Source organism: Tetrao urogallus, assembly GCF_951394365.1.
Source record: "Tetrao urogallus genome assembly, chromosome: 9".
Classification (NCBI taxonomy): Eukaryota; Metazoa; Chordata; class Aves; order Galliformes; family Phasianidae; genus Tetrao; species Tetrao urogallus.
In genome coordinates, this window is record NC_136822.1 from 19514501 (window position 1) to 19541047 (window position 26547).

The 26547-nt window shown below is 42.9% G+C and overlaps 1 protein-coding gene across 6 annotated transcripts in view; it reads left to right on the forward strand.

Moving 5' to 3' along the window:
- The window catches only part of MECOM (MDS1 and EVI1 complex locus), a gene marked incomplete at both ends in the record, with an annotated part of 312789 nt that overhangs the window by 132379 nt on the left and 153863 nt on the right, over positions 1–26547 (forward strand). For all 6 annotated transcript variants that reach the window (XM_079539967.1, XM_079539963.1, XM_079539965.1 and 3 more), the window contains one exon: positions 14382–14731. In XM_079539967.1, the coding sequence (XP_079396093.1) occupies positions 14382–14731 (350 nt within the window). The remainder of the gene's footprint in view (positions 1–14381; positions 14732–26547) is intronic.

The following is a 26547-nucleotide window of genomic DNA, read 5'->3' on the forward strand; positions in this document are numbered from 1 at the left end:
CAGGCGTGTTTCTGTTCTGCAATAGAGGCTAGAAAAATATATTTGTCTCCTCCTGCTGGTGCGATGTTGCTGGTTTGGGGTTAGGTACGTTATCTCTGGCCAGGTCAGTAACTCAGCCCACCTTTGTTGTATATTTCTGCCCAGAAAATAGGATCTGATGAATCTCTCAGCATTTATTCTCTCCGTCGCAATCACACATTGCTCTGAGTGCTGTGCAAGCTCTGCACCTCGGGATGAGTGAGCATTGCAGCCCTCTTCATTTGTTGCACTTGGTTTTTTTTGGTAAATATTCTTTTTGTGGTTATTAAATAGTAAGCAGATGTCCATCAGAAACCATTCTTCATAGGCACTCTTTTGTTTGACAGAACTTTGAAGAGTGGATATGTATTTTTTTTTATTTTTTTGGAATATATTTATTTTAAGAAATCAGAAGTTTAAAAAAAAGAAAAAGAAAAAAAGACTCTACCTAAAATTCTAATTTATATTTCAAGAGCTATTAGCCAGTCATTGCTAGTCACTAATCCAGCTTACAGTAATACAGATGCATATATGTATATATGCGCATATGTGTATGCAGAGGTAAATGGCCAGCTTGCTGCTGTTCCCAGTTCCCTAAGACCTTTGAGGTGTTACTACTCTGAATATAACCCAGCTTTTTTTTTCTTTTCTGTACCAAATAGGTGTTTTCTCACTGATTTCAGCATGTAGGACTGTGCTCTTCTACTTGAGCTCAAGTCTGATGATTCTGCTTGATTTTTCATAGAACAGGAATGATGCCACTGTCTGAACTAAGGTCTCTTTTACTCAAAAATCTGATTTTGACTGAAAATTCAGGTATATTTTACTTCTAAACTAAATTTGCCAAAGGACTCATTAATCTTTGAAACCAAGATTATTTTTATGACTTCTACTGCTAATAAGTGTCACCGCAGAAAATCACCTCTAAGTCAGGGCAGAATCACGAAGGAGAGCTCTTATAGATATATTTCCTCAGCAAAAGCTTTATGGGGCACCTCTGGAATCAAACTGAGATTTGTCATTGATTTCCACAGGAATACCCCGCTTGAGAAGAAGAATCAAACAACTCCCCTCCTCTCCATGTCTTTGATATATGGCACAGGATGCACAGTTTTCTCCGGCGCTTCCCAAGTTCATAATTTGTGTTTCACCCTAATGCCACTTTGTGAATTTATTGGCTGCCAGAAACTCTCCATCAGGGTTATGGAGCTTTGCCTACCTTTTGGTGGTTGTAACATTTTTTTTTACAGGAGTGTTTAGTTATTTTTACATAGGTGCCACATGGGTGGGTCGGTACCAGCCTGCCACTGGTGCAAAGTCATATTTTTTGAGTCTGGGAGAATACATCAAACCTCTGCCAGCACTTTCATGGATGGGGATATTTGGTTAAATAGATGTTTATCTGGGAAAGTCATCATCTGGCTAGCAGCATACTGAATGTTTCTAAGCAGCTAACTTATGTATACTAAACAAATTTGGTTTGGCTGCAGCTAGAGCTGCCCTGTGGAAATTCTCAACATACATTTGTTTGATTGAGCTGTCATTTTCAGTTGATCTGCTGATGATCTGTGTCACTTTGTTTAAATGTCCCGGTGTTTTTTTTTTTCATACAGTGCAAAAACAGTGCGCTTTCTGTGATGGATTAAATTGAGGTGAAATTCGAGAGTTACTCCTGTTTTCTATTTCTGTGCTCTAAGACAGGTGGGCTGGAATGACAAAGAACTTCACACACAAACGCATTAAAATCAAAATGGAGTAGTTGCCCTCATGATTTAAAACATCCGTAGATGTGTCAACTACCAAATGCTCCCGTTCAAAGAAGTTGCTCGGATTTGCTCTTTAAACAACAAATGATATTTATTTGGTCTATGCCATCCGGCCTAAAAGAACTGGACAAAGCAAACATCAGGCTTATCCTGCGTTATTTCGCGTGCAAAATTCTCTGTGGGTGTATGAGTGCTGGGGCTGGCCTCTGTTGAGAGGATACAAGAGGAACCATGGGTTGAAGTCCTGGAGAGCAGCAAGGCATGGAGATAAATTCCTCTGCAGACCGGTTAGGGAACTGGGAGGTGTCTTTGGCTTTCTGCAGATTTTTCTGATAGACAAAAGCTTCATTCTGGCTGTGGCACTTGAGTTTTTTGCATTTTATTAATGTATTTTATTTTGTTACTATTACTATTACTTTGATATTGAGAAATATTACTCAAGCTTCAGGCTATGATTTGCTCTCCCTTGAGACCTGCATGTGCTTCCAATGATCCTGGAGAGGATCAGCTCACCAGACTTTGTCGTTCATTTCAGAGCTCCCTGAACACTCTCTGACCTTCAGCTTTTCCCATGTGAGCTGTGGTCTGTGTGTGAACCACAAGCTGAGGCTTTGCGGTGCAGCCAGACTACAGCTTTGTGGGAAGCAGTAAGGGATGCCAAGCCCAGACGAGTGGTGGATTTTCCAAATGCACCCTTTATTTGGTCTGGACCAGTGGGTCAACCATTTTCACCCCCAAGGCTGCAGTTTGCCTGTGGGTGAGATGGAAGCCCATGGGTTAGATGTGCACCAAGTGCTCTTTCAACACATCCTCACCGTAATGCTTGAAGTTTCTCTCTCTTGACGCGCTTGGGGTTATGCATGGCCTTACAAAAGTTGCTGGGTTAAGGTTCAGGGGAGCGTGGAGGAGGTCAGCTGAATCATAGTTTGACATTTGCTTTGAGAAGTGCTCCAGGAAGAGCCGCTGTTACTTGACTTCATCTTCTAATGAGCTTAAAGGGAAAGTTTAAGGCATGATTTGTTACTTCCACTTCCTCACTTGGAAAATCTCTTCCGTGAGCAGCAATTGCATTGTTACTGCTTGAGCAAGTGCAGTCCATGCAACGCCTGTCCTTCTCTCTGCGTTCCCAATACCAGCCTTGATATGTGCACTCATGAAAAACACATCTGCTTTATGATTGTTCATGGCTTTGCTAACTGTAACTGTTTAGCTTGAAGGTTTCTGAGCATTTTTGGCTTTATTTTGGAAAATAATCTCGGACAAAATCACTTCAAGTGATTACGAACTACGTTAGGAGCATTCACAAAAAGCACACAATTGTTCAAGCTATTTTTGCTCAAAGATTCCATCAGTTCCATGACTTAGAATGTGTCTCGGTGTTTATGTATAACATTCTACATAAACATCTTGTATATATACATTCTGATCATTAACAATACTTAAATCCATGTCTGTAAACATAAATAGATACGTAGTTAAGTACAGTTTATTACAAAAGATTAGTCTGTAGTGCAATAAGAAGTCAGCTTAAAGCACATAATAACTTTTTGTTAGTTTGAGCTTATAAGGTCCTCTACGATCCTTTGGGATGGAGAGCAGCATCTGGGCCAAGGTCTCTAATGGCATGGCATCCAGTTACACTGAGACTGAGTTTGGTCCATTAAGTGCTACGTATTTATTTAAGCTGTCATATATCAGCCTGCACATGAAAACAATAGAACTCATGAAGATTGCCAGTCTGGGGGGGGGGGGGGAGGCTTATTTTCAAAATTGCTTCCAAGTCATTGGGATGAACCAGAAGCTTTCAGAGTGCTGATTTATTGCTCTCTGCTAGCTGCTCACCAGGACCCTTCTGCTTCTCCAAGATCAACAGCTTCGTTGAAAGCGATACAAGGTGTATGGAACAAAGAGTGGAATGAATTACATTAGCAGTTAACTTTCTTTACAGTTTATATATCAATAAATATCTACAAAATGTTTGAGGCTTTGACCAGGAAGCCATGTAAAATACACTGTAGCCCTACTCTTATTCTTTTTTTTTTTTTTTTCCCAGAGTCAAAATCGATCTAACTGATGTTAACTGTTTCACAGTGGGGGGCTCATTCTGGTTTCACACTGGTGTCACATTTGATTTCGGAGGGGGGAAGTGATCAGAATGAGGATGGCCACTCCTCCATCTTCCAGCAGGGACTGCTGCTACGGGAACACTTGGCATTTCTGTGCCGCTCTGCTTTGCAACTTCAAAGCAGCAGAGAGGGATGAGCTATTCGCCATGGGGCTCATCAGAGGCAAATGAAGTAATATGATCCCAGGAAAGAAATGGGAACCCAAGAGGGAAGGAGGGAATTTGTTATTGGATATTTTTGTAAAAGTAGCAGAGAGTGTAGCAGCAGAGCCACCACACAAGGAAAGACTGATCGGATGGAAGGCAGAAAAGGGCTGAGTGAAGTGGGAGGTGTGACTAGGTCCACATGCAGAGAGTGGCAAAGGGTGTTTGTTGGCTGAGATTGCAAATACGTGTTGAAGAGGGAACAGGCACCTAACGGTGTCTGCTGTGGACCACCAATAAGGGAGAGGTGAGAATGGAAAACTTTTGGGCCAGCTGAGATAGTGTTGAAAGGCTCAAAGCAGTCAGACCGCAGAGGAGTTACAATTCATAGATGTGCTAGCAAAAAATATGGCCAGATAAACACTCCTGAGGACTTTCTAAATTACACAAGAAACAATTTTATAGGAAAGAGGTGACAACATCCTGGATTTTCCTAATTTCTGTGAACACTTATTTTTTCTAACAAGTCTCCTTCTTGCTCAGTGGAAGCTTCAAAGTTTTAACATTTTTGGTTCAGATTTTATTTTCTTTTAAATCTGTCTGTCTGAGTATTTTCCTTTTCTGTGATTTTTTTTTTTTTTTTTTTGGTAAGAAAACAAAAATGAGGCAATTCTGAGAGAAGCAGAAAGAGCAAGAAATGAGTGGAGAGAAGGTGATGCTCAGTCCGAGCTAACCTTGTGTCGTGGAGGCAGCAGTGATGGGGTGGGATGGAACGGGAGTGGGTTCTTCTTCTCTTCTTCCCTCCATCCCCTTGCAAAATCTATACCAGGGAAAATAGTGCATGGAGAGGAGATGAGAAGGAATTTGGTTTTGATTCTTTTTTTTTTTTTTTTTTTTTAATGGCTTGTAAATTAATTGTAAGCGTGGCAAAGCAGTGTGCTGAATTAGAGATGGGTTTGATGTGTGTGTGCTAGAAAGGGCTCTGTACTTGAACAGCTGCTGGTGGCACGCATCCTGCTGGCCATGCATTCCCTGTGCAAGTGGCTTGCCTTGTCACAAGCAGCCTCCTGTTTCCCACTTCTCAAAGACCGAGGAAAATAACAGCTACAAATCCTCACAGCTCACCATAGTCTCACGTATGCCTCTTTTTCTAGAAAAAAATAAGCTAGCCTAGAAATATACAATACAGAATTGTAAGTATATTCAGCAACTGGATTTCTTTTGCTTCTATCCTTGTGCCGAGCTTACTACCATGGGCTCTGCAGCTCACACTGGGACAGGTATCCCTTCCTGACTGGGCCTGGATGTGTGCAATACCTGCTGTCAGTCCTGCAGACAAACCTTACCTGCACCACTGCTGAACTTATCGTGTCATTAAAGTCCCTGGCACAAATCCCACTGACTTAAAGATGCCCCATAAATCCCAGTTTGCTGGGACAGATCCACCTTGCAAAATGTGCCGGGAAACACAAATGTACTTTACTGATCATAAATATTTGGCTGATATTAAAATTAATAAATGCTTATATAAAATGTGCTGCTGCGAGAGTTTGAATAGTTGAATAGGAAGAACAAACAGTATCTGGGGCAAAGAAAAAGCAGAATTGGGGTAGATAATATAAATAAACTGGAAAGATTGCTGCGCTCTGAAAATGCGTGTGCACTTTGTGTTAGGTGAGGTACCAATGAGAAGCATGTGTGCCAGCCAGGGACCGAGGTTTTGCTGAAACAAAATAGGAATTGCTGATTGTGCTTTGGAATACCCCCATCCAAGACACCTGCTGCCTTGTAGGATAAATGGTCTTCCGTAGAGCAAAATGAAACTGTCCCAAACGTATTTTTTGTCGTCGTAAAAATGTAATCACTTTATTCATTCAACAAGTTGGATACAGATGCATCCCAACGCCCTACAGAATGTCTGTGCTCGTGTCATGTGCAGTAGAGTTGCTCTGATACAGTTGCTCATAAATTTCCAATCAGCTAAGTACGTTGCTTGGTGCCGCGTGACCTTGCGGTGATACAACTGCAGTGTGTGCTGCTGAGAAGTCACTGGCAGGAAAAATGGTGGCCTTGTATCTCCTCGGGAGCAGGTGCTGGAAAGCAGTCTTGCCAGACCTTGAGACTTTGAAGTGGACAGCATTATAGGATTAATTATTTGATGCTTTTCTTGATTAGTGTACTGTTTATGAGTATTTCTATTAGTGTTTCAAGGACTTAACTGCAGTGTATCACAGTGTCACTGCAGTATAATTAAGACTCCCTGTAATTGCATAATTAAAACACTGTCTGGCTGCTGGTACAGCACCTTCTGTCTGCACTACAGCAGCTCAGCTTTCCAGGGGAAACACCTCCAAATGGAAGGATTGGGGTACAGCATGCAAACAGGTGCATTCCTGGTGGCACGCAGTCCGTCCTGCTACACTCTCCTCTGGAAAAGGAGGAGGAAGGCAGGGCTGAGCCTTTACCAATCACTCTTTAACCTGATAGCGCTTAGAGTGAGAATTGCTCACCTTCCAAAAAGCAAACTGCTTGTAGGCCAGCACTGTAGTAGCTGCTGGCAGGAAGGGGTTAAATTCCTTGTTATTCCTAACGCTTTTGTGAAACAAAACTTCATGACCTGGCTTTCTTTCTTCCTTTTCTTTCTTTTTTTTTTTCTCAAGTGATTACACTTTGCCACATTCTAACGGGGCGAATGCATTTGTGTCTCAGGACCTTACACTACCGGATACTGACATGTTCAACATCTCCCGTGGCTTACCAAACACATCAGGGATGTGGACCTCCCTCTGTTTTCTCATTATGCCAAATAATGAAATGTGGAAATAATTCTAATCCTTTCTTCTGGTTGTGCTGTACCTCAGAAAATATGATAAACTCAATCCAATTAAAAGTCATTACCTCTACAAGGCTCAGTCTCTATCTATAACCTTTGTTTTATAATTCACTGTTATCTGTCTTCATTATAATTTGGTAGAATAGTCATCTTTTATTACTGCTTTCTGTTAGAGGCATGTGATTTCCAGCGCTGCTTTGTGACACATCTCAGTTTAAAAAGTAAAGGTCTACTAATGAGTAAAAAGAAGTTCACTTACCCGAATTTATTACAGTGAGATAAAGTTTCATTTACATTGATTAAAATACTGAAGGTTTCAGTAGCTGTTTTGATTTTAAGATGTTCTTTTGCAGCAATAGTTTTTCACTTGGTCAGGGACTGTTAAAGTGCGTTACCTTTTCTGCCTTTCTGCAGCTGATATGGATTTAGCTAAATTTTGATGCTGGTTAGTATTTGCTAAGTTGGCATGAGTTAAAAACCTATTATCTAAGTGACTGATCTCACTAATTCTTATTTATCATTCTCCTCCTTAACTTTCTCCTGAGCACACTGGCTTCTCGTGACGCGTCTTTGTGAGAATGTATGTCATGTTTCCCATTATGGCAGTCAAATAATGAACAAAAGGTGGTTCCTGTAACCCATTTTCCTTCCCTGGGAGTGGCCAGCACAAAAGGCTCAAAATTTTAAGGCATATATTTCTTTTCTCCTTGGGTCTCATCCATACAGAGTCATGAAGGGAATTAGCAAGTACGTGTTAGCTGCTGCAGCTCTGCTCTGTTGCAGTATTTCACTAAGATACAAATGTAAGCCATTAGCTGGTGTTTCAGCATGCGTTGGGCTGCCTCCCCAGCTGGCAGGGATCTCTGCAGGCTCCTTGCGAGCTGCAGACCTGGCCCCAATACATCACCCCCTGCAGCTGGCATCTCCCTCTTCTCTACCCCCACTCCCCGTAACCCAGATAAGATTTTGAAGGCAAATATATATTTATTCCATTGAGGAAACTTTATCAACCAGCACCAAAGTTTATTGGCACTAGCCAGTGATATAATGGGTAGTTTAAACCCTGCTAACTGCGAATAATTTTTCAGCAGTGTTTATGATTGCTGCAGACTCTAACAGACCAGAAGTACAGATAACATAAATATTTCTACCAGAGATGATTGTGCTGGAACTATAAATAAAATTAGGCTTAACTTGTAAATAAATTCAGTAGATGCCAGCCAACATTTATAATTCTTTGTTGCTGCATGTAATGTAGTAATTTATATGGAGAGGGCGCAGGAGCACAAGCAGCCAAATTTTGCTTTCCAGTTACACAGGTGCAACTTCCCCTGACATCAAGGAGAGTGGCTCCCGTGCAAATGAAAGTAGAATCTGACCCACAGTCTCTCAGTGCTGGACCCTAATTAAAGGACAGCGTCTGGTCCACATCAGATGCTTTGGACTGTGTTACTTAATTAGACAAGAATGACACTAGACAGAGCACCAAATGCTACTAGTTATTGTATGGGCTGATGGTGAGGATTTCCAGAGCCCACAAGCGGTTCCCCACGCTTTTGCTATATTTTGGCTCTGTTGGGCTAGAGCAATCTTCCCTCAAAGTTGTGATGCTCTCTAGTGTGTGGCTTCCCTCCTGCAGCCTGTTTTCTCCTCTGTGCTCAGAGCTCCTCCTACCCAGGAGTTCACGTCAGCTTGTAGCATGCACTTCTTGTTGCATTTTTTTTCTTTCCCCTCACAAAAGTAAGAAGCAAACATGAAGTAAGAAGCAGCATAAACCAGCTGCTATCCACGTTGTTGCTACCAACACATATGTTGCAGGGATATGCAGGCAAAAACCTCCCAAAGCACTAAATGCTTCACATGTAGTGCCACAGCAGTGCTCAAACTGAGTTCCTTTCTGTTTCAGACTGAATCAGACTGTAGCAAAGCACTTGGTGACTTGTGTTCTCCAGCCCAAAGGCGTGTTGTCTTGTGCTGCCTTTCTCACCATTCTTTGTCTGTGCATCTTTTCCTACAACTCCCTCTCCTGCCGAAGTCGTGCAAGGGCTCAGGGCTTCATGGGGCCAGCTGTGCAAGTGTGGACAAAATCTGCAGCAGAGAAGCATGAGAGGAAGGCTGAAATCTGAGCCCCACATTTCCCTCTCATTTTTCTTACATTAGCATCAATCTGAAGAAATCTGACCAACTTTGGCTAAGGCTGGGATAGACACTGATCTCGTTTATCCTTTGGTGGAAGTCTAAAGCAATTACTTTGGATTTAGCAGCCGTGTTGGAGAGTTCAGAATTTGGCCTTTGGGGCAAGTGACAGATCTGGCAGATTGTGCTTCAGTCCCCCTCGTTCCCATTGTGTGGCCCACGAGCAGACCACAGTTGGCAGCCCACAAGCATCATCTCATTGCACCACATCTGGTTTCCAGGGGTAGATCTTTTGGGCATGTTCAGTTTTCCCGTGCTTTGGTTTGGGTTGAGCAGAACAGGTATGCAAAGCACTGATGTATTTGAAGACTGATGATTGTGAAAGTACTTTCCCTTGGTCATTCAAGTAACGATTCAGAACTATTTCAAGTGTGGCATTTATCTCTAGACTTGCTGATAATCTCTTTTGTTTTACAGCTGAGCCTTGTATTTGTAAAACAGTTTTTCTCTCCCCTGTTATTTTTACGTTTTTCACTTAACTGGGAATTACTAGCTCCATTCTGCTTAGAATCTAATCTCATTTGATTAGGTTTGCCTGATGCTTTTCACAATGGGGTCCTGCTTGGGGCCGCCAGACTGTGTTACAATACAAATAATAATAAATAATCGTTTTTAGCTCCACAGAACAGTTCTGTGAATAGGGAGCGGCACAAACCAGTTTCAGGTACATTAACTGATAAAAAGTTCAAGTAATGTAGCTCTTGGCTAGAGTCCCTTCTGTGCCTGGAGATGGTAACCCAAACTCTGTGTGTTTCTGAGGCCAAGGAACCTTTTCCTCCAGGGAATGTGGCCCCTGGCCGTGCTTCCTTGGTGCAGGACTCTCAGATGGCTCTCATGTAGTTCACCACTACTCTATGCTCCTTTTGAATCTAATAGGTTTCTTTCTCTTATTTTCTGTTTTTCCTGACCTCCTGTGTTCTAGACTGATGTAGATAGATTTTGTAATCAATCAGCCCCTGCCTGTAACGTTTTTTTCTTTAATACTTGTTCAAACAGAAATTCAGATAAAGGTGTCCCATTTGTATGCAAGAGGAAATGCCTGCCTCCTTTTCAGATATGCTTGCAAATACTCTGTGCTGATTTCCTCAGCGCTGAATAGAAACGTTAGGTCAAACAAATATAAATGCACTCTGGTCTCATTAAGGGATCTGACTTGGAGCACAGTGGTGCATTCAGGCCCACTCTGGCCTTATGCAAGAGATGGGTCTCCTTCATCTGCTTCTTATATGTTCCCCAGTCACCCTCATTAATGCCTTCATTAAAGGCATGGTCAACAGCCCTTACGGAGTTCTAAGCTTCTGACACAGTGGACTTCCACTGAATAAAGCCGTGTCCTTCTGATGTCTGCATGTTAGGGCTGAGGGTCTTCTTTCTCACCTTTGAGAAGCCGTGGGCACGAAAACGTCTCTATCTTCTCAGTTGGAAAGTGCCACTTCCACATTCTACCTCAGCTCTTGTTTTATCCTGCTCAGTAGGTGATGGCATTAAAAACACCTCTGAAGTAAGCTCTCTAGATGCTTTTGCTTCCAGCCTACTCCTTCATCTGCAGTAATCAGCTGCCCAGGTTATCACGGCAACCACGTGCATGACTCCAAGTGCGGAGAATCAGATTCAAGTGCTAGAGTGTCAATAGCAGTTTGGGGCTGTATTTTCCCAGACATAAATTGCCTGAAGAGAGGCAGAAAGGAGGGAAGATGACGTTGTTAGGAGGCTTCTTAAAACTGCACAAATCCATTTTTCCACAGCCATGTTCCAAATCCATTGGTGCAGTTGTGCTTTGGCACATGGCTATGCTGTGCTCATCAGGCACATCCCCAGCATGTGGCCACGTGAGCTCCTTCCTGCTGGTGTGCCAGCTGGTGTCAAAAGTGCAAACACAGGTGTCCATCCTGGTCTTTTGCTAGCAATTAACCTTTCCTCCCTGGTTTCCTTTGAAGCTTGCTCATGTTTTTATTGCAAAATATCAGTGAAGAGTTTTATGGAGGCTAACATCAGAACTTCCACGCTGCCTAATCTCATCTGCTTCCTTATCGGGGCCTTGGTTTTGTTACATCCCATTTCTAGCAGGGATAATTAGTAGAATTTAAAGAAGCCACCTTGAATTTTGAAACTGCAGTGTTGTCTGTGCGAATGCCTTGCAGTTCCATGGGAAAATGATGCTTTGAGGATCAATGTATTGATGCACTGAGCATCAATGATCCCTGAGCCTAAACTGAACCTCACAAGGATTTGCTGTCAGTCAATATGCCACTGTTTTGCTGGAAGTCCCTCTGATCCAGGAAGCTACAAATTTGGAAATGAAGACCAGACCCGCCATTCATGTACATTGATTTCAGTGTAGTTCCTTCTACCAGTGATAATAGAAATGTATCTTAATGGTCTTCCCTCTCTTGGCCAGCAATAATTCAACTTCTTGTTTATTTTGAGGTTTTAAAATCTATTTTCATTAGGATACTTTTCTATTTCAGGCAATATGTAACTTCAGTACTTTGTTTTACCCCATCCCCAGAGCTTTGGGACAGATATATGCGTATTTTACTTTGCAGGGCTTTCAAACTTGAGCCAGTTTCTGACTACGACACTGGGTGTGTCTGCTGGAAATGAAAGCAGTCACAATAGAGCAGCACAAATGGGCTTGTCTCCCTGCCAGCCTTCCAGTGCCGATTTATCAGTTGCAGGTTTGACCCTATATGGCTAAAACGTGCATAGCCAGAATGTCTGAGATAAGTATAACTGGGGCCTTCGGGTCTGTGAGAGAGAAATTAAACTGGACTGTCCCAGGGGGAGAAGAAACATCTGCAAAACTGTCCTGGAGGCTGCAGGCACAGCTTGTGCTGGCTTGTGGGCAGGTTGTGAGCGTGGTTTGCTGTGGCTGTGGGTTTTGTCTGAGCCACTTGGTTCTTTGGTAGAGAAATGGCAGGACTGAGGAGAGCCCTGGTTTTGTGAGCTACTGCCTGGTGGGACAGAAAAACAATGAATTCATGAGGTGGACTTTTGAAGGAGTTTGGGTGCAGGCACCCAGCTGTCATGGGAAATCAGTAGGATTTAGATGCCTGAAGTTTTTAAACACCCCCTTCCAACGAGCCATATGCTTATCATCAGTCAGATCACTTTCCCTGTGTGATTTCTCTTCCTGCAGCCCATGTGTATACATGTTTTTTTTTCTTCCTTTTTTTTCTGTTTTTTTTTTTTTTTTTTTCTCATTTCAAAACCAGCTGAATTCTTTTATGCAGGGTTGCAATCTAAACAGCTGGGGGAAGACATCTGAATGGGAGTGATGCTGCTGCCTGCAGTAGTGGGGAGCATGTGGGATCCTGGGGGATGCTTGAGTGGCACAGACCAGACTTGCTCAACTGTTTGGCTGTGCTGAGCTTTCCTATGTGTTCAAGGGGAGCTGAGTTTGGGGACAGCTGCAATGCATTGGTGTAACAGAGGTGGCTGCTAACCTGGTCATTTCAGCATGGAGCAGTGAAGTGAATCTTGGCATCCAGGTGGAGCAGTGTCCCTGCCCTTTCCATGACTTCTTTCTTGTCCCCTGCAGTCCAGGCTGAGTTTTGCTGCAGGACAGGAAAGTCCAGGCGTGGACTTAAGGATGCTTCAAGCTCTTTGGCATGACTTTCCTTGAGCACCTTCGCCAAAACAAAGCACTGATGAGCTATTACAGGCAGGATTTCCTAAAAGTAAATGATGGAAAATCCCACTGTGCACCCATCTCAGCCGAATGGTGGGGTCAGTCAAGATTTTCTGCTTCTCAGAGTGCCAGGTATTAGAAAAGTGGCAAACTGATCAATACAGGGTTCAGTCGCTAGAGGACAGGGGGAGCCCGCCAAGGCAGAGACAGAGGGAGTGGGTAGCTGAACTTTCCTGTGACATGCATGAGGTCATAGCCAGTGCCACATGAAAGAAAGAAAAACAGTTCATGGCTGTGAATAAATTGCTCACAGATGAAGAATCCAGTTTACCAGTCATGTGATGGGAGCAATCTATTCAAATGATTTGTTATGTCCCAGTGTTTGTCTTAGGCAGCACCAGAAGCATGAAAGTACAGATAGAATGCGGTGAGATAATATGTAACAAAGATGTGAGAGATAATGGGCTATGACCAGTTTTTAGTGGAAAAGGCATACGGTGCTAATCTACCATGGATAGTTTCTTAAATGAGCAAGAAATTGAAAGAACATTTTAAAGTTTCCTGTTTCTTCACTGAGACGGAGTCATTCTGGTCGCCAAGCACAGCGGAACACTCTAATTTCTGGGCCACCATATTATGCAAATATTCCCATGCTCAGATACCCGATCTCTCAACTTTGCCCCTTGGAGAATAGTATTCACACATCCTATTCAGTTAGAGTTAAGTGGAATGCGTTTTGATGCAAAGGAAAAGTACAGTGAGAGAGAGAAAGGTAAATTAATGTAAGCAATGAGGAATTGCTCTTTTTTGTGTCCTTTGCATACACTGGTGGGTTGAACACCGTATTCCTGATGCAGCTAAAATCCCTGCTGAGGTCACTCTGAGGTTTCTTTTCTTTGCTAAAAGGAATTTACAATCAGCCTTATAGTTTGAGCTGTCAAAAATAGTGTGTTTTTCCTCTTTTGTTGTTGTTGTTGTTTGTTTGCTGGCTAAGTGCCAGTGACAAAGGTTTTTGTTTTCAATTTTTTTTGGATTTACCCCAGTTTCTTCTGTAAGAGGAGAAGGTTTGTGTTCTCTATAAGACGCAGTTTAGATCCTGGACTTATTTCAGACCATTGAATTTCATGGAGGTCAGTGATGAGACACTGATTTACATCAGCTGAAGTGCTTGCCAATAGTTGTGTGGTAGGCTGGATCCTTTCCTCCCAAAACTAATCGGAGCCCATCAAACTTAATTTTGGCTACTCTAGGTTCAGTCTGTCTCTCTGAAAGACCGGTAAAGCTTTCCTGCTTTTCACTTCACTTAGATTTCAATTGTAACATATAATGCAGGCTTTCAATTGCAATTTCAAAGAGCGTGCAATGCAAAGCGCTATATCCGGACCAGATTGGACAATAGGGTGTGCCTGCACGTACATCTGTATGTAATTCACTTTTTTGTGTTTGGTGATGTAAACCACTTTTGATGTCAGGAGCACTGAGAAATGCCACAGAGAACCCCTGGGCTTGCAATGGGGAGAAGGCTCAGCTCCTGGCAGGGCGAGGGGAACCAGTGATTGATGAGGGTGCTGCACGCCTACCGAACTGTCCTCTCCATTTTGTGAAAAGGTTTCACATGCAAAACCTGTCAGGATATTTCAAATCCTACCATTTGGCTTTCTTTTTCAGGTGATGAATGCCTGTATGAAAGCTTTCCTGAGCTTCCCTTGGAGGAAGTGCCAGAAGCTGATGGAGAGGCTGCAAACGCCCAGTGCCCAGCATCTGTCAGCATCCAGGAGCCATCCTCTCCAACCACCTCCAGCGAAGCTTTCACACCAAAGGAGAGCTCTCCTTACAAGGCTACGATATACATTCCTGATGACATTCCCATTCCTTCCGAATTTGAGCTCCGAGAATCCAACATTCCTGGAGCGGGATTAGGGATATGGACCAAAAGGAAGATTGAAATAGGAGAAAAGTTCGGCCCTTTCACGGGAGAGCAGCGGCCACACCTCAAAGATCCCAGTTATGGTTGGGAGGTAAGACACTTTGCATTCCTTCAGCCTGTTGAGTTCTCTTGAATGTCTATAAACACAGAGGTATTTGCAGAATTTGAGTCCTATCCTGCAGCAGCCAGGGAATATTTGTGTACGCTGAGACTGTTTCATGGCCTTGCGGTGCTTTCTGGATGAAAGTGAATGTAAATTTAAGGAAAAAAAAAAAAGCAAAAAAAAAAAAAAAAAAAAAAGCAGGAATTGTTGTTGCTCTTCATGCATGAAATCTGTGTGGGTGGATATTGGCTGGTGACCTCCCTTTCTGGGAAGGAGAGGCAGACGTGGTATTATCGGAACATTTCTGCACCGTTTCAGCTCACTCACTCACGTGCAGCCCTGCCATGGGATGGGTTGAGGGATCTGTTGGTGGCACTGTGCTGTCTGTCTGTAAAGATGCTGGGTGCTGCTTTCAGTGTTGTGCATCACCACTTGCTGGTGACAACAATTAGTACATTAAATTGCTATTGCAGAGCCTTGGGGGCTTTGAAAGCGGAGGGTTTGATCCTGCTTCCATTTAAGTTAATGGGAATTTTGCCATTCATTCAGTGAAAGTATGTTTGGATGCTAGTGTCAGAAACCGAGCACACATGGGGATGGCGTGGATCATGTTACTTCTGCAGATGCTCTGAGAAATGTTGGTTTTCATGCAGGAGCTGAAGGCCTCCTTCAGTGAGTACTGCGGTTGCCTTTTGCATTCCCTGCCTTCAGGAACAACATGTTTTCTCTGCTGTTATATCACAGGGCTGTGGTCTCATTGAATTTTTTCCTTCGTGGCAGTGGGAAGGCAATTTTCTCCTATATCTGGCATTAAATGGTGGCCTATGGAGCTGTAGACACAAAGCAGGGAGGACAGTTGTAGGGCGAGTCAGTCGTCCCCGACCTCAACCCGGAGGATAGTACATGCACTGTAAGAACTGTTCTTGCATAGTTTTATTTGCAGTTCTAACAGTGGGCTGTGGAAATAAAGTACGATCTCGGTTTGCCATCTGTGCTTTTCCTTTGGTTTCTGATAAGGGGAGAAGTGTGGAGTTTGTGCTGCTCCCCAGGGCTGCGCCTGACCTCTGGGTACACGGGAGTTTCATGTTCCCAGGAAAAGTGGAGTTCCTCTGTGGAGCAGAACCTCACCGATATGGTGGATAATAAACATTTGGTTAGCTCTTAACTGTCAATAAATCCTCGATGAGTTCATTCCAGACTTCCTATGCAGTTGTTTAAACACTTGTGAGAGCAGTGACAATACGACAGAATAGTGTCAGCAGAAATTATAGACTTTGCAGCACTCTATCAAGTTAACAGACCCTGATGAAATGGAACTGCTGGTGAGAAATCTTTCTTTTTTGACCAAGGCACCAGGAAACCATAAAAGCTGACTTTTAACCACACCGCAATTAAGCTCAGATATTGATAACAGAAACTGGAACCGAAGTGCTGAGACACGACTGTTCCTTCAGGTTTAACACTTTGAAATTTTAGACTGCATTTTGATTTGTGTGCCCTTGGGTATTGATAATATACTGCAAAAGTAAGGACTAGTTTTGATGGTTTAGATATTTAGGACTTTGTAGCCTTATGAATAATAATAAAAAAATGCATAACTTGATAAATCTGGCAGATTTGAATCCCTTTCACACTGCGAGACTCGTGCCTTTCGAACAGTGTTATGTATTTGGGACAGCTGGGGAGAAGCTATTGAAAAGTGTTGGAAGAAAATCACACAGAATCAACAGTCAGACTCCCTCTGTAATTTGGCCTCTCATCCATAAGTACTCTGCAGTGCTCAAGGGAGCCTGACACAGAATATTTTTCCAACAAGTGGGTTAAGTACATTTATTGGAATTGAAGGGAGACAAAGAAATGCTGGTTACCAGAGTCTACACAGCGAGTGGAGTGGTGAGCAGGGGAGGTCAAGGCTAAAGGACAGATGTGGGGGATGTGGTAGTGCTGCAGAAGACCTCACCAACATCCGAGCCCAGATGCTCACCATCAGCTGCTCTGGAAACCAGCATCTCTTTGGATCCATGCCTTGGGATGAAAAAGAAACTTAGCAGTGTGTGGGCTCAGAGAATGCCACAGAAAGCATGGGGTAGCTATGGGAAAAGGTATCATTTATCTGTGGTTCAGCACAGTTTGGGGAAGGTAAACTTTTCTGGTGTCCCTTTTTCTGCCTGAATGGGCACTTTTATAAAACTGGGCGTTTCTCCTGCTGTCAGCATGGGAAGCCTGCTTCTCCATTTGATATGCATTTCTCTATGAAACACTGAACGTACAATAGTGCTTGACTTTCAAGCACGTTGAAGGAATCACTCTTCAAGAAAACAGTATAACCATGTTAAAATAATTCTTGAAGGAAAACCAAGCATCCTCTTTAACTATTTTTTGTTGCTTTCATATTGCTGATTTACTCTTTTCTCTTACTCCTTTATAAACAAACAAAAAAACCCCAACCTACCACACAAACACACAAAAGTCACGGTGTTGGGTGTTTCCAGCTTTGGGATATTATTTCTGTTGTTTGTGACTGTGTTCTGTTTGCGTGGGTACCGGGATCAGCATGCAGCAGCCAGGAGGGAAGGGGAAGCTGGAGGAAGTGCTGTTATTAACTTTTGCAGCCAGTCAGGAGATGTAGAAAAATTTGCTGCAGAAAGCTGAGGAATGTCGTGGTACCTGTGCCTACATCCCCCCCATAGCAAGGCTCCCCATGGCATCACTGCAGAGTTTGTCAAGAGCAAGTCTGAGAAAACAATGTCCAATGTAGTGTCCATTTATCCACTTCAGCCATAAAACACACCATGGGACAGAGAATTTGTTGTGATATCGTCCGGCTTGGGTCGTGATTAGAGTGCTGCGGACCAGTTTAAATGAAAAGCCATAAATTTGAATTTTATCTCATTTTGTGGGTCTGGAGCAAAGCATTATCTAATCAGGTATTGGTTGGTTAAAGCACAAATCGAACACGGGGTCACCGGACAGGGGGAAAGGTCAAGCTTTTTTGCAGTTTGTCACCGTGGTTTTAGTATTTGCCGGCAGCCCGACCATCCGAGGGGGTCAGGTGGCTGTTGCTCAGGGGTTGTTTGAAAAGGGAAAATTGACTGCTGCTTAATCAACAAAGAAAACAAGCTTTTAAAGGATGGCAGTAATTTTTTAAACAAAAGCGAAGCACACAAATGTAGTGATTTCATCATAGTTCATGCCCTGCTATGAAAAACAACTCAGAGAGTATTTCAAAGAGAGCCTTCACATAGGTCACCAATGCACCCATCTCCCACCAGAGTCTTCCAGAGTGGGGTGAATATTCAAATTCAGGTCTCTTATTGCTATAGCAAGCTCTACAAGTCTCATTCATGGGGACAATGTCTTTGCAGCTCTTTATATCCTCTACTTTGACTTCTTTATTTAGAAAGGTGGGAACAAGAGCAATAAACTTTAATAAATCAAACATGTCAGAGAAGTAAAAAATACTTTAGAGCTTTATAAAGCACCATATAATGTGCTTATAGAGCAGAGTATATTTTCCTTTCACGGCAGTGAAGCTGAAAAACATCATAGATTCAGTGGAAGAGGCTTGACTTGAGGCTATTACTTCTGAATGGAAATTAGGAAGCTATTTGTTTGCCTCTCAAACATTTCTGATGTACATCTTCAGGGAAGGCTGAGCAGCTTCTTAAAAATTGATCTGGAGCAAAGGCTTCCCACTGGTCTGCAGGGACTGGAGGAGCTGTGATTTTAAGTTTCAGTTTTGCACTCTTTGATTTGGAAATGGTTTTAAATTTGAATGTAGGAGTATTTGGAGGTTTTGGGTTCCCAATATACTATCTATCTTTATGAAAAAATAAGTAATAAGTTATAAAATGTAAGGATATAGGTTTTTAGAACTGGAATCTAAAATATATGCTCCCAAAGCTATGTTGTGGTGCCTGAAATGATGGCTTGATTTTCCTGCTGCTCTCAGCATCCAAATGAATGAGATCAGTGGGAATTACTGGCGGGTTCCTCTTGGTGTATCCGTTACCCTCTGTTTTTGGGTGCTCCTTTGGAAAGTCTTTGTCAGAAAGTTGAAAGTAGCATCTGTCTCTTGGCGTAAAAAGCAGAATATAAAGCAACACCTTAAAAACTGGGCAGGAGATGCACGTATCTTACAACTCCTGCTTAGATATCCCTACTAGACTATGTTGGCATGGAGGGAAAGAAATTCCTTGTAGTCAGTGAAATGACGCTAGGATGGACCACTAATTAGGAATTATGCAAGAAGGGAAAGTAAAAGGAACCAATTCTTCATTATTTCTGAACATTTTTCTTTGGGATACAGAACATGCCCCATTGTTAAACAAACAATTTTCTGTGGTTGTCTGACGCTTCAGGATCCATGCTCTGACTTACAGACCAAACCTCAGCTTTTCCTTGAATTGTCTTTAGGAGCGTTAATGTGCGGAGCTACTTGACCAGCTGGTTGGAAAGTGGTGGAGTACAAAGCAGGTTCCTTGCCTACGGTTCCTCCTTGAGTATGCATTGCAGAAGTGCAAGGACTTCACGAGCCTTGGCAGAATTAGTAATGAAGCAAAACTAGGAGTAAGAGTAGGAGTTATCTTATTAGAAAATAAAAAGAAATAATTTGCTTTACAATGAGGGAAGGAAGTACTCTCCTGATCAATGTAAGGCCAAGTTGGTTTTGCAGATAGTGTGTTCTCCCCACGTCAACAGAACAGCCCATCCGCTTCTGGCAGCCCCAGGTGGGACTGAGATCCTTACCTTTTCTTCAACACGTAGGTGATGTTTTATCCCATTTGGAGTTCAGCTTTGCAAGGCATAGAGCACTCTGGCTGAGATCCAATAAAGCACTTAGGCACAGGCTTATCATCAAAAGGATTACCCAGGTGTTTGAGTTAAGCATGTGCTTAGCTGCAGTGTTAAGATCTCTGTTAGGGACACAGTGTTCAGTGCCACATAGGATGGAGTTCATACCATATATCTTACCTGAGGTGAACATGCACAAGGGTGCTTAATACAGACCTTAGAATGTACCTTGCAAAAGGCATTGCTGACAGTGCTGCTAGCGCTGCCAGTTGAATTCTCCTGTTACCTGCAACCATGTCTGGGGGTGAAACAAGAGCAAAGTGTGATGTTCATTGCATGCCCCAGCTGGTAACAGAGCTGCTAACATCAGATTTTTCCATGCTCAGGACAGAGACTATAGCTTAAGTGAACAGCCATCAGATCCTCAATAGCATAATATGAGCAGGTGAACTTGATGTTTAGTTCTAATTAAAGATGTTTGACCACAAAATGGAACTGTTGGTCCTTTTAGTTTTTGATATGATTGGGAGAGGGTTGGAAAGTGGGGACAACGCACAGAGTCATCTGCCACTGCCTTTGCCCTGCTGATCTCTACTTAATTTCTTCAATTCTCTTTAATTCTTCCATTAACGTGATTAAGCAGAGCGTCCTGTTTGATGGGATGTGCTGCCTTGGTGAGAATTGATGGTTTGCTGCTTTGGTTTTGGGCAAAGCCTCCAACTTTGCCCTGTTCAGGTAAAGCTGCTACAGTAGGAGCTGGAGATGAGACCTACAGGATTCGCTCTTTGTCTCCATGCTGAACCTGTGCTCAGAAATCTCTCAAAATCAGTGTGCCTGAGGGACAAGGCAGGTAGGTGTTGCACAGCTGCCAAGAGGAAGGTGCCACTTGGCTGTCCCCAGCTGCTCTTGGTGCTGATAAATTGCAGAGCCAATTCAGTGCCAACATGGCAGCAGTGGCAGGAAGAGCTGAGCAAAATGCTGCTCCTTTTTTTTTTCAATTTTGGCTGGAATGAATTGCATAGCATTGATGTTTTGTGCACTTGACAGCTGGTGGATGCTCCCGTTGTCCTTGACCTTGGGGGCAGGAAATTGCCCATTCCATGGCATGGTCCAAAGCCACCAAAATCAGTCTGTGGTTCTGTGTACACATTCCCCAAAAAGCCACTGAGGTATTAATCAGGAGGAGTGTTGGATCCTGAGGAGAGCAGAGTGAAGCCATAAGATTGCATGTAATGGGGAATAGCAGCAGGAGGGGGAGCAGAAAGTTTTGTTGCCCCTTCAGGGTAGAACTGGGGGAATGTTCCAGTAGTTTTGTATCTCTATTCAAAATACAGTAGTTACTATTTACTGATGGGTAGAGTTTACCTGAACTCAATGCTTTGTCCAAGCAAGCAATAAATAAATTGAGAGAGAAGCTGACATTGGAATAGATCTGTGAGATTATCAAAATATACAGAAAAATCATTGTAAGATGTGTCAGATGTCCTTTTAAAGGACAAAACCTGTAAAGTGAATTTAGCCATTGAGACAGACAACATCAGAAAGAAAAATAAAAAAGACAGAACCAAAGAGAATAATTGCATTTAATAGAACTGACAAACAATCATATTTCTTCCCATTAAATAAATATGTTATAAAAAATTTATTATGGAATGCCACATTATGCAAGCCAGGATTCAAAGATGAGTTCTCTGCATTAAGTACAGTAGATGCCATTAAGGAAAACAGTCAATATGTCACTAAGCCACGGCCTGTAAAATTAAATTGATTTGGTAAATGTAAGTAAGATAGATCTGTTTGCTTTCATCATCAATTTTGAGTGGGTGAACAGGTGATGTCACCAACCTGGGAGCGATAAAGATGCAGGACCATCTGGAAAGCTTTGTGATGGATGGGCAACTGCTTTTGGATAGTGACAGTGCTGTGGTACTTTGTCACTTGGGATGCAGTACTTAATAACTTTTCAATACCATCATAATAAATTTCACTGCCTTATTAATATAGGAATGGTGAGTTATTACTGTGATGGATATTGTAAATAACAAGAGATGCAGCTGTCAAAAGCTGATTGTTTGGGCATGTTTCTTTAAGCAACACAGTTGACTTGGGATAATCAACGCATGTCTATACCAGCAGAGTTTATTGCTCTTGTCAAAAGAAAAAGCAGCATTATTCAAAAATTATATGAAGTCCATAATAAACAAGTTTAATATATTATCAGACTTTTCCTATAAGTTTCCTAACACAGGACAATAAATCATTTTTAATAATGCTTTTCCATGTACAATAATATCCTTATGCTATAATAATGTTCTTTCCTAACTATCAGAAAACAGAGAACTTGTGAAAACACAAAAAGGTATCTTTCACTCATCAGGACACTTACAAAATTAGATCTCCCTATTTCATTAAAAGGCTACTTCTGATATAAAGCCGATGAACTCTAGCTCTTTCTTTCTTTCTTTCTTTCTTACTTTTTTTTTTTGAATTTTAATTGAACAGATGTAGTTAAATACAAAGCTGTCGTTAAAGACAAAGAAATACAGACAAAATTATGAGCACGTGTCCCTAAATACTGGCAGGAAAGAGCATCTGTGGGTGTTTTATGAAAGCCTGGAGCTGCTCCGTGACACCGCTGCTAATGTCACCAGTCTGAGGACCGGAGAGAAACAAAATGCACAGATAGTTGTTAGCGGAAGATGAATTACCAGATCAATCATTTAGCGCCATTCAGAGCATTATACCATTGTTCCCCGGGAAGATAATTAAATCAATGATGTCTTTCTTATTTGTGTAAAGAGGTGCAAACTTGTAAAGAATATCCAGAGCTCCTCAAACATATTATTTCTGGGTATTTTTTTTAATCCATGGTGACTTTGCCTTTCAGAGTCCAGCTTTGTCCCTCTTTTCAATTAAACGTCTCACCGCCATTTCTATTACTGCTGAAAAGAGAGCCAGCAGTCTATTAACAGGCAATAAAGTTCAGGAAGCCTAAGACTAGTTTCTTGGGTCAGAGGTGAAAATTGCATACTAAATGAAACAAAGGTGTGTCTTGATGGCTCAACAAGCAGAGAAGAGAGTAGCAGAAATGTGGGCAGAAAGAGGCGGTCATCGTTAAACAGGAGCAAAGGAAGACAGGAGGCAGTGCATGGCCAGGTGCTTATTAGCCTAGATGAGCACAGCGCTGAGCTTTGGCATTTAAACCTCCCCACCATGTAAAGGCTCTGTTGAAATCTGGGCATTGGACCTAATAAAGATATCACTAAAATTTTAACAAAACAAAAGTAAAAATCCCTTGCTTCCTGGGGCCTGAAGATCGGGATACGCTCGTCAGAGTGGTCCAAACCCATACTTGTTTGGAATAGAAAAAATAGGTGGCTAATGGAGTGTTCCCACCCCAGAGAGTATAAATGTGCCATTTTATCCACATGGCAGCCGTAATGGCCCCAGCTGAACAATAGGAGCACACACAGGAGGGAAGGCAGAGGTTATCTCAGTGCAGCCCTATTTGATCACATTAACTTTGCGCACAACAAGCGTTAATTTGGGAGAAAAACAAAACAACCTTAACTAGCCCTTCTTTAAAGTACAGTCCCCGCATTTAACATGGAAAGATGTAAGAGATCCCACAAAAAGAGTAACATTCCATCAGGTGAAGGCTACAGCATAAAGGGGCTCTTGTGTATAGTGGGTTTCCCAAAGTGTTGTTCTTAGTCTTAACTTGATGAAGTGTGCTGGCAGCAGGCAGGCAGCAGGTTTGCCTTCCCTTTCTGTCAGCTCTTATATGTTGGGCTGCAGACCTGATGCGTAGCTGGTTGGGTGTTGGAAAGGAGCTTTCATTGCCCTCCTGTCTGCTTGAAGTGGCCACAAGTGGTAAGCTGCCTTTCTAGAAATGTGGCTATGAATCTATGTGCACTTTATTCAAAATTAAGCCTGAAGGTTTCGTGTTTTCTGGGAGATTTGTGGTTATGGCATTTCTGTTGCTTACAGCAGGTGGATCTTGGTGGGTATTTTGAAATCTTGGCGGTAATGCTGATTTGGTGCAAAAGTGCCAGGCTGTATTGAGTAGGAAAATGGAAGCTGGATTATAGAATATCTTCAGCACCACTGCACTTACAAAAGATATTCTTTAAAGCCAAATTGCAAGCAGCCTTCTAGTGATGCCCTTTTCATGTGGTAAAATTTGCACGTGAGTGGGAAAAAAAATAGCCTTTCTTGCTGGTATTAAATGTTCATCTACCTGTGTGAGCAAATAACCAAGAAGAAAAAAACCAGCCTCATGCTTTCTTTAATATGAAAACCAGAATGATCCTGCCAGCTTGGTGAGCAGAGGGAGATGGTGCTGAACAGAAAGTGAAAGCTGTAATATGCTGCAGCTCCCTACCCTGCCCCGTGAGAAAACTGCGCAGAGAACAGCATCTTAGTTTGCCCCCAATGAAGTCTGTGCAAAGAGGCCTTTTTTCTGACTTCTTTGAGGATTTGTGCTCTCAAGGTGCATTTCCCTGCACCAGCTGACTGCAGGCAGTGCAACTCTTCTTCATCACTGTTCTCCTCTTCCTCCAATGCCAATCCTACCATCCTGCATCCCGTCCCCCAACCCTTGCAGCCCGCTGGAATCCTTGCTCAGCTTGATGACAAACCCTGGAATTTCCTTTCTCCCAGCCACTCCCTAAGCCATTCCCTACTGCATCCTTTGCCAGTCCTGTCCATCTCTGCAACTTATCCCTGGCCATCACTTTACTCACTTTAATTTTTAGCAGCACTCTGCCTTGATGGCCCCTTTGCCTTTGGCACCGGCCACGTTGTCTCTGCTAACAAGGCACTGCTTTCCTCTCAGTGCCCGAACATATTTGAACTTTCTGCTGTATCCCTGCTTTTTCTGCCTTCCCTATTGCCCTCATGTCAGCATTTCAGAATTCCTCTGTCCTTCCAGCCTTGCTGCTCCCAGAAATGCAGCCCGTGTTGCCCTACACTGCCTTTCCCCCACTTGAAATACCATTGCTTTCATGGCTGGCAAAGCTGCTCAGCCCCACCAGCACAGGCTCTGCTCCTTGCTTTCACAAGTGCTTTTCTCAAAGCAGCTGAATTTGACGGCGTTCTTATGATAAAGGCAACATCTGATTCTCTGTCCTCAAAGTCTGTTCCTTCTCACCAATGCAAGCTAAGCAGGCTGAAACATGGTTTAACTAATTATTAGGAAGTTATGGCTGTAACAGAAGTTGCTGTGTGTGTAAGGAAAGCCCCGTGGTAGGGACTCGGTGTGTCGGACTCGTTGGCATTTGCATTCAAATAGTTTTGTGCCTTTTGGCCACCGCTAAACCTGACTATCCATCCCAGCTCCCGCGGCAACAAAACGCTTCTCTTTGCACAAGCAGAGGACCAAAATTCTGGTTTTCAGCCCCAGCATTCCTGAATAAAATTTAGCTGATTGCAACAGTATCATTTCGAGTGTGATTTTTAGTAGGGTTGAATGATACGTTTGAATGGGTTTAGAATAGGTGCTTGAGCAGCTTTTGTCCCCATGCTAATGCCTCGCAGCAGTGGGAGTCAGGAGGAGCGGAGTGATGACCTGAAATAGCAGACGGCTCCAAACAGAGCTGGATTAATGCTCACGGGGGCCCTGATCCCATACACCGGCCCCACGAAGCCCTCCCACCCCCCGTCCCCACTCAGTGGTGTCCCCACGCGTGCCCTGGGGCTGCCACCAGGACAGAATGGCTTTTCTCTGTGACCGATGCATTTGATGCGTTTTGGAAACCGGGCTGCAGCCGGTGCCCCTCCTGCGATATGGTTGGGGGTTTAAAAAAAAAAAAAAAAAAAAAAAAAAAAGCCTTAGTGTTGGGAATTATAAATAATTTGATGCAACAGGTTTAAGTTACCATTTTTGTGGTGAAAAGAAAAGCTTAGCATGATCCAGATTTTCCTTGGTTTCCTCCCATTCTGCTGAGAAGCAGAGGTATTCACATTTCTTTGTCTAACAGTTTTATAATGTCTTAAGAGATTAACAGTGAGCATGAATGAGGGGCTCAGGATTAGACGACAAAAAGCTCGGGCTGGCCACTACCTTGTTTGCACATTTTACATTTTTCAGCATTGCTGAGCGAGTATAGAAACTAAGGAAAGATAATAAGGACCAGAGTCCCAAAAGTGTTTAGTGATTCAAAAAATTCAGATGCCATGTCAGAACTGACAGAATGATGGAGCATTATGTGGCAGGGCCCACTTTTTTGTCTTAGGGTAAGCTCTCACCCTGAGTGAATGCAGATGTTATCGCAGGATCCCAGACAGACAGTCAGTGAAATGTGACAAGCTGTCAGCAAAGTTACACTACGTTGATTTTGCTAAAATATCCCAAAGCTTTATACGTGCCTTTTTTTTTCCCCCTGTTATTATATATGTATACAGAAAAACTCGTAGCTCAATCAGATGGAGAAAAAAAAGTGGGGGGAAGAACTGATTACAGTAACCTTCACAGGCGTAATCCTTTGAATGATGCAGACGTGGCTGTGAAAGTTTTCTTGAAGAGTGCCAAAAATGATCACCAAAAGAACACAAAGGTTGCGTTGGCATCAGGAAAAGCACCGAAAGCACAGTGCAGCTCCAGCCCTCGCAGTGAGCCTGATAACCACGTGTCATCCTGTGCTGTGTCAATCCCTGGCTGCTTTGGGTATTTACCCCTGTGAAACACGTAGGGAAATCCGGAATCGCTGCTGGAGCAGTGGGTCTGAGCAGGGCTGCTCACTGCTTTCTTTTTGGCAGGAGATGGGCTGCAGAGCAGAGGGTTGGGGCGACAGCAGCCCCTTCGTTTTTGTCTTAACCTCAGAAACAGATATTGTTTATGACTGAACACACAAGCTGCTACAACTGAAATGGGAATGGCCAGAGGGATGTAGGCGAAGCGGTCTGAAGCAGGCTTAGGGCAAATCGGTGTGAGTTGGCTGAGTTCAGATGTTCTGAGCTCACAGTGAGGCGACGAGGATGACTTCTCTTTTGGAATTCTGGATTTGTAG